This window comes from Molossus molossus, unplaced genomic scaffold (genome assembly GCF_014108415.1).
Source record: "Molossus molossus isolate mMolMol1 unplaced genomic scaffold, mMolMol1.p scaffold_m16_p_7, whole genome shotgun sequence".
NCBI lineage: Eukaryota > Metazoa > Chordata > Mammalia > Chiroptera > Molossidae > Molossus > Molossus molossus.
The window spans coordinates 61,614,033-61,629,218 of NW_023425401.1; the positions used below are offsets into that span (position 1 = coordinate 61,614,033).

At 39.4% G+C, this 15,186-nt stretch overlaps 1 protein-coding gene across 1 annotated transcript in view; it reads right to left on the reverse strand.

Moving 5' to 3' along the window:
• The window catches only part of LAMB4 (laminin subunit beta 4), a 114,256-nt gene that overhangs the window by 23,414 nt on the left and 75,656 nt on the right, over window positions 1-15,186 (reverse strand). Inside the window, 5 exon segments of the mRNA XM_036246316.1 lie at window positions 3,862-3,980; window positions 6,475-6,677; window positions 6,679-6,850; window positions 9,881-9,953; window positions 12,084-12,304. Coding sequence (XP_036102209.1) covers window positions 3,862-3,980; window positions 6,475-6,677; window positions 6,679-6,850; window positions 9,881-9,953; window positions 12,084-12,304 — 788 coding nt within the window.

Genomic DNA, 15,186 nt, shown 5'->3' on the forward strand with positions numbered 1-15,186 from the left:
ATGCTCTTTCAGAAATGAACCAACTGTGTCAAATACATCACGTGCAGTAGTTGTTGATTAAACAGGTTTGCAAAAAAGAAACTCATCTTAAAGTTGCCATCATTAATCTACCTCATGTAAATCAGTAACTGTGAACAGTTTGCAACGTCTGTACATTCATCAAGCTGGATGCTAAATATTGGAAGTGGAGCAGAGTTAATTTCCTGGATTACCTGATGAAGAAAATCAGCAGACATGTCATAGATTCTTCTGCAGACAATGTCATTAGAAAAGGAAATTGCACTCAGTTTTGTAACAAATTCATCTCCAATCATAACTTGAACAATATCTTTGGCTGCGGGCAACAGTAAATCCTCAGTAGTTGTGTGAAGTTTCATAGCTCTGGCGATTCTGAGTGCCACCAAATATGAAGCTTCAATAGCTGCTACCTTTTGTTTGTGGTACTTGCCACCAGTGTCAAGTCTGGCTGTCTTGAGTTCATCAGCTTTGCTTCTAAAATAGTTGGTATCCTTGCTGGCAAAGCTTGGATGCTTGTTATCAAAATCACATATTAGTTTGTTCGGCTTCATAGATTCAGCTGATAGAACTTCACAGCAAATGACATATTGTGGTTTCTCAATTCCTGCTGTAATTATTGAGGTAAAACCATACTGTAAAAAATCCTCACTATATTTTCTTTTCTTAATGTTCTTCTCTACACAATCCATTGTCATGGGATGGTTTGCTAATGAAAATAATATATAACAATAGCTTTAATGCAAAAGATGATACATGGCATAGTTTGGTCAATACATTTCATTAAAGTTTCCTATGATTTACCATTCTCTGTGTTGTTTTTTTACATACCTGTTACTATGTAACACAAGGGGGCAGTATTCACATCAACCACAGCTGAATATAAAAGACTGATCAGCATCCAGATTAAGTTCCCATGGTACAGATTTTTTTTTTTTTTTTTTTGCAGTAGTTGATGCTTTTATAGTACATGATTTTACATTTACTCAGTAATAATAATTTATGAAGTGTCGTTTTACCTCCAATACTCCTGCTTTCAACACAGTAGCTGATTTTAGCAGAATAGCTGCTCTCTACACATGTGTGACTGGTCTGCATAAGTACATTATGGCACCAACCCTGTCACATACACCTTTATTGGTACAAGGTGTATATGATGGTGTTGGCACCATGATATCATCACGCCGGGTACTCATATTTGGGCATATCTGTATGTGGGCATATCTGCATGTGGGCAGACCCGCCTGGAGATGGATAGAGGAACAGTGTCTTGGTTCCTAAGACCATCGGAAATATGTGTTTTCTGATGGTCTTAGGTGACCCCTGTGAAAGGGTCATTTGACCCCCAAAGGGGTCGCGACCCACAGGTTGAGAACCGCTGTATTAGATTGTGTTTCCTTATCTGTAAGTTGGTGATAATAATTTGTAAGGATTAAATAAGATATGAAAATATTTTGTAAAGTGTTCCACAAATGTATTAATTACAGATTAATTATGAACCTTAATATGATAAGCCAACAAAATTATATAATGGAAGTAGACATACTTATTCTGCAAAGAACCAGGGGATAAATGTTTTAGGTTTGCCAGCCATAATGTTTCTGTTACGACGATGCAACTCTGTCATTGTTGTGTGAAAGCAGCAGAAGACAATACATATATAGGTGAGGTTGTCTTTGAATGAAACTTTATTCCCCAAAACAATCTGTGGGTAGTACTTTCTGGTAGACTATCTTTTACTGACCTCTGATGTTAGCTTGATTACAATAGCTCACATTTGTTGAGTACTTCCTATATGCCTGTACTTCCTATCGATTTCCTTCCTTAATCTGCAGAAAACACTGTAAGGTGTGCATTAGTATGATCACTCTCATTTTACAAGTGAGTAAACAAGACTCTGATGAGGTATAAGCTATTTGCCTGAGGTCTCACTACTAGTAAGAAATGAAGCCAGGTAGTTTGATTATAGAACCTATGTCCTTAAGCACTTCTCTATATTTTCCATATTTTTATTAAAATGCAAATTCATGAAAATAAAATGGTGTATATATATATATATATTTTAATCCTCACCTGAGGACATTTTTGCATTTATCTTCAGATAGAGCAGGAGGGATAGAGGGAAGAAAAGAGAGAGGGAGAAACATTGATGTGAGAGAGACACATCGACTGGCTGCCACCCACATGACCCTAAATCAGGGCTGGGGACAAACTGCAACCAAGGTGCATGCCCTTAGTGGGAACTGAACCTGAGATTCTCTGGTCCACAGGCCGATGCTCTAACCACTGAGCAAAACCAGCCAGGGCAATATGGTATGTTTTAATATAAGTGGTGGTATATTTGTGCTTTGAGCTATAACTCCATATTTTAGGAAAGAGTCCTACTCTTTACTTCCTACATAGCCATAATCCAGGCACCAACCATACCTTATCTTTTGAAACTTCCTAGTTCTTACACTAACATATTCTTAACATACATGATTTTCACGTGTCATGAAACCAAACCAAACCATGTTCCTATTGCTTGGAGTAATTTCATTCCATTATCTGGAAAATATAGTTTCATTCTGGGAAGCCCAATTCAATTGTCACCTACTCCCTGAAGCCTTTCCTAATAACTCAGAAGAAATTCCATTTTCGTGTTTTCACTACTCTGTTCCTAAAGCAATTGAAGATGCTCTAATTTAGTCTTTTTGTTTGTGATTGTTTATATGCTTGTCTTCCCACTAGATTGGAACAACTTAAGGGAAAGGACTTGCAGCATTCAAGTCCCCAGCACAGTGTCAGGCATGCAGAAAAAGCTCAGCAACTGCTATTGGACTAAGTTTGAGAGGCTTAGCATGAGGGCAGATTTCCGTTCTTCTACCTGGCTTAGCTGACTACTGGTAGATTTTTTAGTTCTTTCATTTGGGAACCGTCTTCCAGATTAGGAATCAGAGCAAATTTCTCACTCTTGACATAGCATTTATTGAGTATCATCAATGGTCATTTAAATAAACTTAGGTCTTCCTTTAGAGTCATAACTGTCATGTATTTTTTTTTTTTCTTTTGTAGGTCAAGATCAGATGAAAAACAAGAACATACACATAGGGAAAAGAAAAGCAGACAGTGTTTTTGGCCTTGAGGTAGGTTTCATGTATATTTTTGCTTTACCTCTCAATAGATGGGTTAGATGTAAATAAGTTCAGTGCTACCTCTCCTTGTAGTATCAAGTTTTCTGTTTCCGAATGTAACAGAGATCTCATCAGAGATCAGGAGAAGAGCTAATCCAAGTTTTGCTTCAGAGTTCCATTTCTCCTTCAAGTTGATCTTGGCTTTGGTATAGCTCCCATTCACTTTTGAGAACTATGCAATATGAATTATGGGCTTCTAGTATGTTATATGACTCCAACCCCTTACAAAATTCTTATAAGAAAGCCCTTTTTGCTTCTTATTTCTTTGCATTTATGGGTGCTGAAAATGGAGTGGCTTATACTCAGGATGACTCTTATTTCCTTATACATGTTAGAATTTCTAAGTTGCTGATTTCACAAGACCACTTGTATGGTTTGGCTTTAGAAGGTTATTTGAGATTTGTTTAGTATCAGACATTGTTAGCTATATTCATTATTTTGAGCAAATGCTATCTAGATTCTACAATGTTTAAAAAGTTGAAATATTCATGTACAAATAATACCTTCAATGGGTGTGTTTTATGTTCTGAAGTGCTTGGGTGCTATGTCAGTGAGCACAGGGTGACTCACTAATGGTATGTATTATGGATTTTATAAACTTTTGTCCAGAAACAGGCAGTTAAGTGTATTTTCTCTCTTATCTATGATGCTTGCATTATGGGCAGTGGAGTGCAATTTCTTCTTGAAGATTTTCAAATAAGAGGTCTGATTCACTCCTCACTTTTACTACTGTTTCCTTTAGATCTTGAAATTCACTCACTGTTTTCAGTTGCTCACTTAGCTGCATGATTTGTTTCCCATAGGGGAAAATGAGAGTAAACATAGTGAAGTTTGTATTACATTTGATAGATTGGTGGAAAAACACACGTAAGAAAACTGTCCTCATTATTAGGGCAATTACCTCATAATTACAATGGATTGCCCCACCCTCCATTTTTCATTTGTCAGTTTATAATTCTGTTTATGGCTTATTTCTTTCTTGTTAATTGGGCTTTCTGGAATATTTCATCACTCATTTCAAATATAATTAGCATACATAGTCTAGTAGAATAAAAGTTTTTGAATCTTTTCAATATCGACTGTTTACATTCTCTGTCTCCCTTTGCTTTGGGTTTTCAAAACATGTATTCAGACATGGCTCATTTACATGAGTCTAAGAGAGCCAATCTACATTCAGCTCTCAACACAGAACTCCTGTCCAGCCTAAGGTCAAGATGAGTTTTTCATTTAGAATAAATTGGCTTCCAGCTCGGCCAATGTGGCTCAATGGTTGAGCATCAAACCACACACCAAAAGGTCACCAGTTTGATTCCTAGTCAGGGTGTATGCCCAGGTTGTGGGCCAAATCCTCAGTGGGGGGCGTGCAGGAAAGAGCCAATCGATTCTCTCTCATTAGTGTTTTTATCTCTCTCTCCCTCTCCCTTCTTCTCTCTCTAAAGTCAATAAAGAAAAAAAAAAAAAAAAGAAAGAATAAATTTGCTTCCAGCAAGGTTACTTTCAGTGCTACTTCTGTACAGTTTTAACATTCAGTTCCCACAAATGACAAGGATGATCCTTGTTGGTGAGTATATTCATTCACCATCACCTTCTTATATGATGCTGCAAACCAAGATGAACCCAAAGAGCCCCACACCAAGACACATCATAATTAAAATGCAAAAGGTTAAAGACAAAGAGAAAATCTTAAAAGCAATAAGAGAAAAGCAATTAGTTACCTACAAGGGAGCTCCCATAAAATTATCAGCTGTTTTTTCAACAGAAACTGCAGGCCAGAAGGGACTAGCATGAAATACTCAAAGTAATGAAAAGCAAGGACCTACAACCAATATTACTCTATCTGGCAAAGCTATTTAGAATTGAAGAGTATATAAAAAGCTTCCCAAACAAGAAAAAACTAAAGGAGTTCATCACTATCAAACAGTGTTATAGGAAATGATAAAGGGTCTTCTTTAAGAGGAAGAAAAAGAAAAGAAAAAATATGAATAATAAAATGGCAGTAATTACATATCTATCAACAATTAGTTTGTTGTTGTTGTTAATTCTCACCTGAGGGTATTTTTCCATTGATTTTTAGATATAGTGGGGGGGGGGGGGGCAAAGGGGGGTGGGGAACATTGATTGGCTGCCTCCAGCACAAACCTGATGCGCTAGGGATCAAACCTGCCACCCAGGTACATGCCCTTGGATTGATGCTCTAACTGCTGAGCCCAACCTGCCAGGACTCAACAATTCCTTTAAATGCAAATGGATTAAATACTCCAATCAAAGACATACAGTGGCTGAATGGATAAAAAAACAAGACCTTTACATATGTTGTCTATAACAGACTCACTTCAGATTGAAATACACATAGAGTCTGAAAGAAAGGGGATAGAAAAAGGGATATTTTATGAAAATGGAAATTTAAAAAAGCTGGGGTAGCAATACTTATACCAGATAAAATAGATTTTAAAACAAAGACTACTATAAGGAGACAGAGAATGACCAAGCAATTCACTTTTGGGTATTTATCTGAAGAAATCCAAAACACTAAATTGAAAAGGCATAGGCATTCATATGTTTATTGCAGCATTATTTACAATAGCCAAGATAGGGAAGCAACCTAAGTTTCCATCAATAGACAAGTGAATAAAGAAGTGGTGCATATATACAATGGAATATGACTCAGCCATTAAAAAAAAAAAGAAGGAATGAAATCTTGCCATCTGCAACAACATGGATGAACCTAAAGAGTATTATGCTGAATGAAATAAGTCAGACAAATACCATTTGATTTTACTTTTATGTGGAATCTGAAAAACAAAATAAACAAACAAGCAGAACAGAAACAGACTTATACAGAGAACATTTTGACAGTTGTCAGATGAAATGGGGTTAGGGGACTGGGTAAAAAAGGTGAAGGGATTTAGAAATAAAAATTGGTGGTTACAGAACAGTCACTGGAATGTCAAATATAGCATAGAGAAGATAGTAAATAATATTGTAATAACTATATATTGTGTCAGATGGGTACTAGATTTATCAGGGTGATCACTTAGTAAGGTATATAACTGTCTAACCACTGGGTTGGACACCTGAAACTAATATAATATTGTATATTAAAGTATAAAAATTATTTTAAAAAAGAGACAGACAAACATAATCACCAGCCTGACTATTAACTAGAAAATTATTATTTCACTAATGTCAACATACATTTAAGTACATTTCTAAACTGAAGTCTGTTAAAACTTTGTAGAAGTTAAGATAAATCAGGAACTTCACTATCGGTTGCTTGAGCACAAATCTTGCTGAACAGAATCATGATAATCCTTGACTTTTAAGAACTCCGCAGATGAGAAAACAGGATGTTTTAAAATCCTTTCTATTTCAGACATGTTCTCTTGGAGGCCTTTGAAGTCAGCCTCACAGACAGGCAAGGTCTCTCTTTTATCTTCCATGTTAGCAGCCAGTCTAATTAACCCTTGCACTGCTCTGGAGAGGAAAGAAATGGTCCCATTGATCAAAGCACGAGTGACTCCAAAGACAAGCAGGGAATTGCTGGCCATGACCCTTTGTGCAGTGATCACATCGCTGGCCACTGACACCTTCGCGGCAGTGACACATGCCAGTGTCCAGGTCACAGACGGGCTTCTGGGTCCTCTCCCTGTTGCAATCACATGCTAAAGAGGAAGAGAGAAGGAACACAAATGTTATCACCTGCTCTTTTGTCTATGACTAGGTCAAGAATAAAGACCTCTCCGCTCTCCTGAGAATTCCCCAAGTCCCATTTCTCAGGTGAGCATTTAAAACCAGTAAAATTTCAGACATCTTTGCACTGGTCATTAAAATACAGTATTCTTCTTTTCATTCCACTAACAAATGAGTTATTGTTTTGCTATAGAAAATATTAGTTTTTTTTAAATTGTGTGTTTGTGTGTAATTTTTAAAAAATCTATTTCAATGAGAAACATGAATATGATGATTGATAGCACACTAGTGACCACTGCTAGTGTGTCCGCAAGGGTGACTCAGCCATGTCAAAGACTCTAAGAATTCCCATGACCACACCTTTTCTCAGTAAAACCCAGTTTGGGTGTGCTTGACTCATGGTGTCCTCCATTACATAAGGAGAACTAGCCCATTCTTTTTTTCTTTTTATCCTCACCCGAGGACATTTTTCGTTTTTGTTTGGAGAGAGAGGAAGAGAAAGAGAGAGAGAGAAAGAGAGAGAGAGAGAGAGAGAGAGAGAGAGAGAGAGAAACAGTGACGTGAAAGGGACACATCGAGTGGTTGCCACCTGTGCGACCTAAACAGGGCCAGAGACAAATAGCAACTGAGGTATATGCCCTTAGCGGGAACTGAACCTGGGTCTCTCTGGACCGCGGGCTGATGCTCTAACCGCTGAGCCAAACCGGCCAGGGCAAAACTGGCCCATTCTTAAAAAAAGGGGTTTTGGGGGATTGCTACTTGATATTTACCCAAAGGAGTGAAAAGTTGTGTCCACACAAAAATCTGCACACAAGTGCTTTAGCAACTTTATTCATAATTGCCAAAACTTGAAAGTAACCAACATGTCCTTTAGTAGGTGAATGGATAAATAAACTGTGGTATAGTTACACAATAAAAATATTATTCAGTGTTAAAAACAAATGAGCTTCAAGGCATCAAAAGATATGGAGGAAACTTGAATGCAATTTGAAAAGACTATATATTGTATGATTCCAACTATAGGACATTCTAGAGGCAAAACTATAAAGACAATAAAAAGAATTGTGGTTGCCAGGGATGGGGAGGGGTAGGTAGAATAGACTGAGCACAGAGAAATTTGGGGGCAGTGGAAATATTCTGTGTGCTACTATAATGATGGATGCATGTCATTATACATTTGTCCAAACCCATGGAATGGACAATGCCAAAAGTGGACTGTAATGTAAATTATGAACTGTGGTGATTATAATGCTTCAGTGTAGGTTAATATACTGTAACAAATGTACCACTCACTTGGGATGCTGATAATGGGGGAGGCTGTGTATCTATGGGGGCAGGAGGTATATGGGAAATTTCTGTACCTTCTCAATTTTGCTGTGAACCTAAAATTGCTCTAAAAATAGTCTTTTTTAAAAGGGAGAAAATTAAATTTATTTTGCCTTAATAAAAAAAACAAAAAAAAACAAAACCATGCTACATGCACTTTAATTAAGCAGGTTTTTGATTAAGCCTCAGCATAGAGGATGGGAGAGCCATTGAAATTACTTCAATTTCCAAAAGGCCAGGGAATCACTAGCCTATGTAATTGGACTAATTGCAGAGAACAGTGATTTAAAAATGCATTTGACAGCTTGAATAAAAATAATGCCAACTACAAATAAAACTAATTAACATATTAGGCTCTTCAACTAGACATCTGTCCAGAGGTCTCAGCAGGAATTGCTTGGGGGTGGCAATATGTCCCTTCACCTGCTGGAAGCCATGGTTCCCCCTTGTGAGCTGCTCTTTTCCAGGAGTTTTAGTGGGGTCTGTGGCCTGAGTTGACCATTTGCAAAGTCTTCTCTATAAAAGATAAAATAATTTTAAAAAATGAGATTATTGAAATATTAGAGGGATACAAAGAAAGAAGCTCTCTAAGACAGATTTTCCAAAAGCCAGAATTCCTCCCTGGCCTATAAAATAGCAGTTCCACTTAGAAAACTGAGTGCGACTGGGAAAAACCATTCAGAATATATATTTGAGTGGGACAAAGAAGCAAAGGAATTTTTTTTTTTTTTCCACAAAAGCACAATTATAAAGAAAGAAAGAGTTACAATGTAAATAGAGGTGACCATAACGATAAGCCAATCATGTCTGTTATTTCTTTGGATTGACTTCTTTTAAAAGCTGACTTGAAATAGAGTTGCAAAAATCCTTTTTTCTAGAATCGAGCCCAGATATTAAACCTGTGCTGTCCAATATGGTAGCTACTAACCACACGTGGCTATTTAGATTTAAACAAATAAAATAAAATAAACCATTCTTTTTCTCATTTGCACCAGCCACATTGCAAATGTTCAACAGCTACATGTGGCTAGTGGCTCCTGCCCCACACAGCATTTCTATCTCTACAGAAGGTTCTGTTGGACATCGCATCTCCAAATCCTACAAACAGTGCTAAGAGGGAGGCATGAGAATCACTAGAACACAAACTCTTTGAGGTTAGGGGCCTTGTCTTATATATTCGCTGCCTAAAGTACTCAGTAGGCACTCTATGAATGTTTTAAAGTAAGTGAATAAGTGAATATGTGATAGACCCCGAGTTATGAGAGGGCCATGTTGAGGAAGCCTCTGCTGGCTTCCTGTGAGCCGTCTCCCAGCCTGTATCTCAATTCAGAGTAGCTATTTTTGTTCACATGCTTCCAAATAGCAGAAAATTAGCTATAAGTCATGACCTCAGGGGTCTGTTCCATTTTAATGACTTTGAGAAATGTTAATATAGGCTACAAGTTTGAATATAAGATAACATTTAATATAGCCTAAAGTTTTAATACAGGAGAAAAGATATTTTTATAGGGCTACAAAAAGTACTATTTTCAAAACTGGAATTAAACTTTGTGAGTTTTCTACCAAATAAAGGAGTTTGAAATTCAGTTGTTTCATAGCGTGCTTGTGGTAGGACCAGCTTGACTGTACTCATGTTTTCAGAAATACCAATACTTCCGGTCACCCCAGGGAATCGCCATAACAATTTTTCTGGCACTTACTGTAGTATTTCCCACCGTAACCTAATTTACACGGACACTGGCCTGTAACCTGTGAAAACATTCATGGGTGACGAATTGACAAGCTTTCTATTCTAAAGAAAAAATAATGCATTTTAATACAGAACAGTTTTCCCTCCAGTGATTTAGAACATACAACTGTGCAAAGTCAGAGGAAGGATGATTCCCACGGCCAGCAACCAACCCTGACAATATCAAGGATCAGGAGTTAATGTGTTTTGGCTTAGGGCTCTTGAATATACCGCCTGCTTCCAGCTGTTCAAGGACAGGTGGCCCCAAATTGGGAAACATAGACAGATGTAAATGAAAACAAAACACATTATTGGAAACAGGCCACATTCTTTTCCTCTCTAGTTATGGGAGTTTTCCCCAAACACAGACAGAATAAAGTTCTGGAGTAACATTCATCAGTTAATTTGGCAAATAATGTTTCCATGATGGAATGTCTGATGGAGTTTCTCCCAGTTGGGCCAGTGTTTTGCTCAACAAAATTTTTTTTTTTGTACTTGAAGTTTGATCATTTTATGACAATTATTTAACTGTGTTTTTGGGACAGGGTTGAACTTTTTTGTACCCTCCCATCTAGATTCTTGACCAGCTTTTTTTGAAAACTCAGGAGATTGCAAAATTAACAAGAAAAAAAAAAGTAAATTACTATTGTAGTGGTCCTAGGTTATACTTGACCAAATCTGCTTAAACAACAACTCTACCAGTGTGCTTCCAATGAATAAGTAGCTTGATTCAAAAAGTGACTACATCTATTACATTGCTATCCATCTTTGGAGTAACCACTAGCTTTTGTTCAAATATAGAGATATAGGGCTCTTGTTGCCCTTGAGGGCTATTATATTGCTGGTTGTCTTTGATTGTTAGGCAATGCTTTATTATCCTGATGCAGAATTCACTACCTGTAACTTGTTACCATTGTTCAGAGGCCTATCTTATAGGATGCACAAAACAGGCAGCCTCTTGCTTTTCTCTTACAGTCCTCTTCCCAACTATAGATAGTCATTCTCAACTTGTGTTTGCTGCTCTTCTTCAGAGTGACCACCCCAATTCCTTCAAGCCTTCATCACAGAATAGCATGGTTCTATCCACTATCCTGGTTGTCTTCTTTTGGACACATATTAGTTTGTCAATATAATGTTTAAAGTGTGGTACTCAGAAACTGCAATAGTGCTCATGGAGCCATCTGGCTAGTACAGAGGACAACAGGACAACAACTGCCCTGCACCTGGGTATGGTCCTCCCCGTGCTCCAGCCTAAATGGGCATCACCTCCTTGACAACCCATCCACAAAGCTGGCTTACTTGAAGCACACATGAAAATCCTCAGATGTTTTTCACATGAGCTGCTGCCAAGTTATTAGTCCCATCCTCTATTTATGTAAATTTTTTAAACAATTGCAAAATTTGGCTTGTATCCTATTAACATCTCATCTTGTTTCAAGACAACAAGACAGCCTGTGAGGATACTTGTCTGTTGTTCTTTGTCACATTAGCTTACAACTTTACAAATATCTGCCTGTTTCTCCAACTTCATCCTAAACTGTTGATGATATATTGGATGGCACATTTAGAGCACTGAAAGAATATACTGGGGACCACCTACTGGCTGAGATAGAGACATTTATCATAGTAAACAGCTGAGTATCTAAATGTCCACATGTCTCCTCTGTACTCCAATGGAAGTGTTTCCCAACTGTAAACAGCAGCCTTCCGCCTAGGAATTCCCTGAGTCAGACAACCCCAAATCTTCATGTCATAAGGGGCTCTTTGGTTAAACCAGTGCCATCTGATTTTCAGCTTCACAGGGTTCCCTCAGTCTCCATGATTGAAATGTGCTCTTTGTTGAGTGCTACTAAAAATATGCTTTCCCAAATGTCTAAGAAGCATGCCAGAAAGTGATGTCATGAGCATTAGGAGTTTCTCATGAATTAGGAAGCCAAGAAGTCATGTGAGATCTACCACTTTGTTCCATGGTTGGTGGTTGGAGGCATAAGTGGAGGGGAGCGATAGAAAAAGTATGGTTACCTGGTACCCAGATCTTGGTTTCTAATATAATTCTCCAATAAAAGGAAATAACACTCCTTGAAATGGCTGATTCTAGAAAAGGGGTAGGAAAAAGACAAGATGAGCTTAGTAACTTTAAAGTATCTTGCCTGGTCACTGAGGCTACCATGAGAGGTCCAGAGGTCATAGTCACATGGCTGACATCCTCTGCTGGGGACCAAGTACCAACATCTGTCAGTACAATGGTCACAGGTATGCCCTGTGACATTGGGCAGACAAGGGCTTGTGCCAGTGGTCGGGTCACAGATGCAAGCTCCCCAACTAGGGGGACACTCAGCGGTATTCACACCGGAAGGATGACAGGAGCATCCTGAGATAATAGAAGGTAAATTTAGTGATGACACTGGCTTTTATAACATGCAAACAGCTTCTTAGACCTGGATGTATAATTTCTCCAAAGGGCTGAACACCTTACAATAGTACAGAATTTATCAAAGGATTAAATAGATTGAACCCATTCAACTGTTGTTGATCTCCCCAAACAGCAGTTTTATATGGTTGTGCCTACAATGTTCGAAGAGTTCACAATGAGAAAGATTTTGAGTTTCACTTTTTCCCTCATGCTCTTCACCAAAGTTCCATTTATGTAAAAGATCTGAAAACAAATGGTTTACTAAATTGACTTGGGGGGAACTGAAATAGTTAAGATATCTCCTAAAGAAGAGCAATTTATTTATCCCCTTTCTGAGAATTACCTCATGTCAAGTACACCTGGCACCATTGGACCAGTGGACACTCTGTGTCAACACAGACCAGTGCATAGTAGTGGAGCTCCCAAGGTGACGGTCATGGAAGCCATGGACAGCCAGGAGCCCAGCACCATCCCCCATAGTAGCAGCACGATCAGAGTCGAGATATACCCCCAGGAACAGAGGCTAGGGAGCAGACATCCATCCCCAGGCAACAGAAGCACAGACCAGCAGCTGAGACCCATCCCCCAAAACTACAGCAAAAGCTGAGCAGGAGCCCTGGCCAGTTATGCTCACTGGTTAGAGCATTGGCCTGCAGTCCAGAGAGACTGGGGTTCGGTTCCCGCTAAGGGCACGTACCTTGGTTGCAGTTTGTCCCCAGCCCTGGTTGGGTCATGCAGGAGCCAGCCACTTGATGTGTCTCTTTCATCTCTCTCTCTCTCTCTCTCTCTCTCTCTCTCCCTCCCTCCCTCCCTCCCTCCACCTCTATCTAAACAGAAAAGGGGAAAATGTCTTCAGGGAGGATAAACAAACAAACAAAAAGCTGAGCAAAGCTGAGCAGGAGTTGAGCCGCATGGGGCAGCAGCACTCCCCAGCCAACAGCAGCGGGACCTGGGGCTCCACAGAGGCCTGTGCTGTCTAGCAGCTTACAAGAGCAGTGGGAAGCCAGAGTCCAAGAGGGACTGCTATGATCCAGCTGCCTGCCGACAAGAACTTCAGGGTGTGGGGGCACTAGAGAGACCTGTGCAACCCAGCTGAACACAAGAATGGCAGAGAGAATGTGAAAATGGAGGCGGAGTGAATGGAAGCTACACAGACATCTCTCAGGACCAAATGGGAATTACAACTAAAATAAAGACCAAATTCTCAGAAAAAAGCAACAGAAAAGCAGCAGGACAGGACCATGTAACCAGGGACACTGGTAGAATCTGTGGAGGAGTGAGAGGGTGGCGGGCTGGGAGCCCATGGACAGCAGCAGTCTTAGCTGTGAGCAGCACCCTTGGAAAATAAAGACCAAGCCCGCTCCACAGCACAGAAAGCCAGGACAGAGCACTAAAATAGCCATAGGCACTCACCTGGGGGCTACGGCAGAGGGAGGGCAGACTGGGCTGGAACTCTGTGGGGACACCCGGGATTTGGAGGGCACTCAGAGTTTTTGCTGAGTTGTGGCCACAAAGGACGATGGCCAGTGTGCTCCTTCCCAGAGCTGTGGGGAAAAGCAGCAACCCCCTCCCCACCTTGGAGATTCAGCCTTTCCCAGGTGAGGCAAAGAAATTCAAATTGAGGCTCATTAACAACCAGCATCTATCCCACCCTCTGGAAATCCTCTTATGCAGAACACCAGGGCTACATTCCAAGGCCATAAATAACGGATACTAATAGGGCCATAAATAACTGATACTAATAGCCGCCAGGCAAAAAGCTAGAGGGTAAATGAAACTTTCCTGGCCTTGAAAATCTACCCAGGAAAGTAAGACTTGACAGTGGTGTTTAACGTGGGTCCACCTAGGCTCATTTAAACCCAGTACAGGGAGCCACAAACAGCAGAACACCAACACTCACAGGGAAACATTGGCAGGCTCCAAAACCACCGAGATGGCCAAAACAGTGAAACAAAGAAACAAATCCCAAATGAAAGAACAAGAGAACTCTATCTAAGATGAGATCAATGAAATGCAGTTAAGCAAATTATTAGAGGTATAGTTCAGAGCCATGATCTTGAGGAAGCCCAACAGCATGAGTAAGGACATCAGCACCATGAGTAAAGATATAGAAACATGGAAACCCAACCAAATGGAAATGAAGAATGACATAGCAGAAATAAAGAGCACATTGGAAAGACTACCCAGCAGAGAAGAGGAAGCTGAGGACCATGGTGATTAGTGAATTAGAAGACAGGGTAGAAAAAATCAACCAATCAGAAAAACAAAAGAAAAAAACAATTAAAAAACAGGAAGATAGCTTAAGAGAACTGTGGGACAACTGGAAATGTAATAACATTTGCATCATAGGAATCCCCGAAGAGGAAGAAAATGGGCAAGGGTTAGAGAATATATTTGAAGAAATAGTGACAGAAAACTTCCCTAATTTGGTGAAGGAAGAAGGGATTCAAGTTCAAGAAGCACACAGAGCCTCAAGTAAGAAGAACCCAAACAGGCCCACACCAAGACACATAGTAATTAAAAGGCCAAAATTGAAAGACAAAGAGAGAATCCTAAAGGCAGCAAGAGATAAGCAACAGGTTACCTACATAAGAAACTCCATAAGGCCCTCAGCTGACTTCTCAACAGAAACACTGCAGGCCAGAGGGAGTGGCATGAAGTAATCAAGGTCATGAAAAACAAAGATCTCAATCCAAGACTACTCTATCCAGCTAGGTAGGCTATCATTCAAAATAAAAGATCAAATAAAGAGTTTTCCAGACAAAAAAGGCTAAGGGAATATATTAACACCAAACCAGCACCGCAAGATATGCTAAAAGGACTGCTGTTATTAGTAAAAG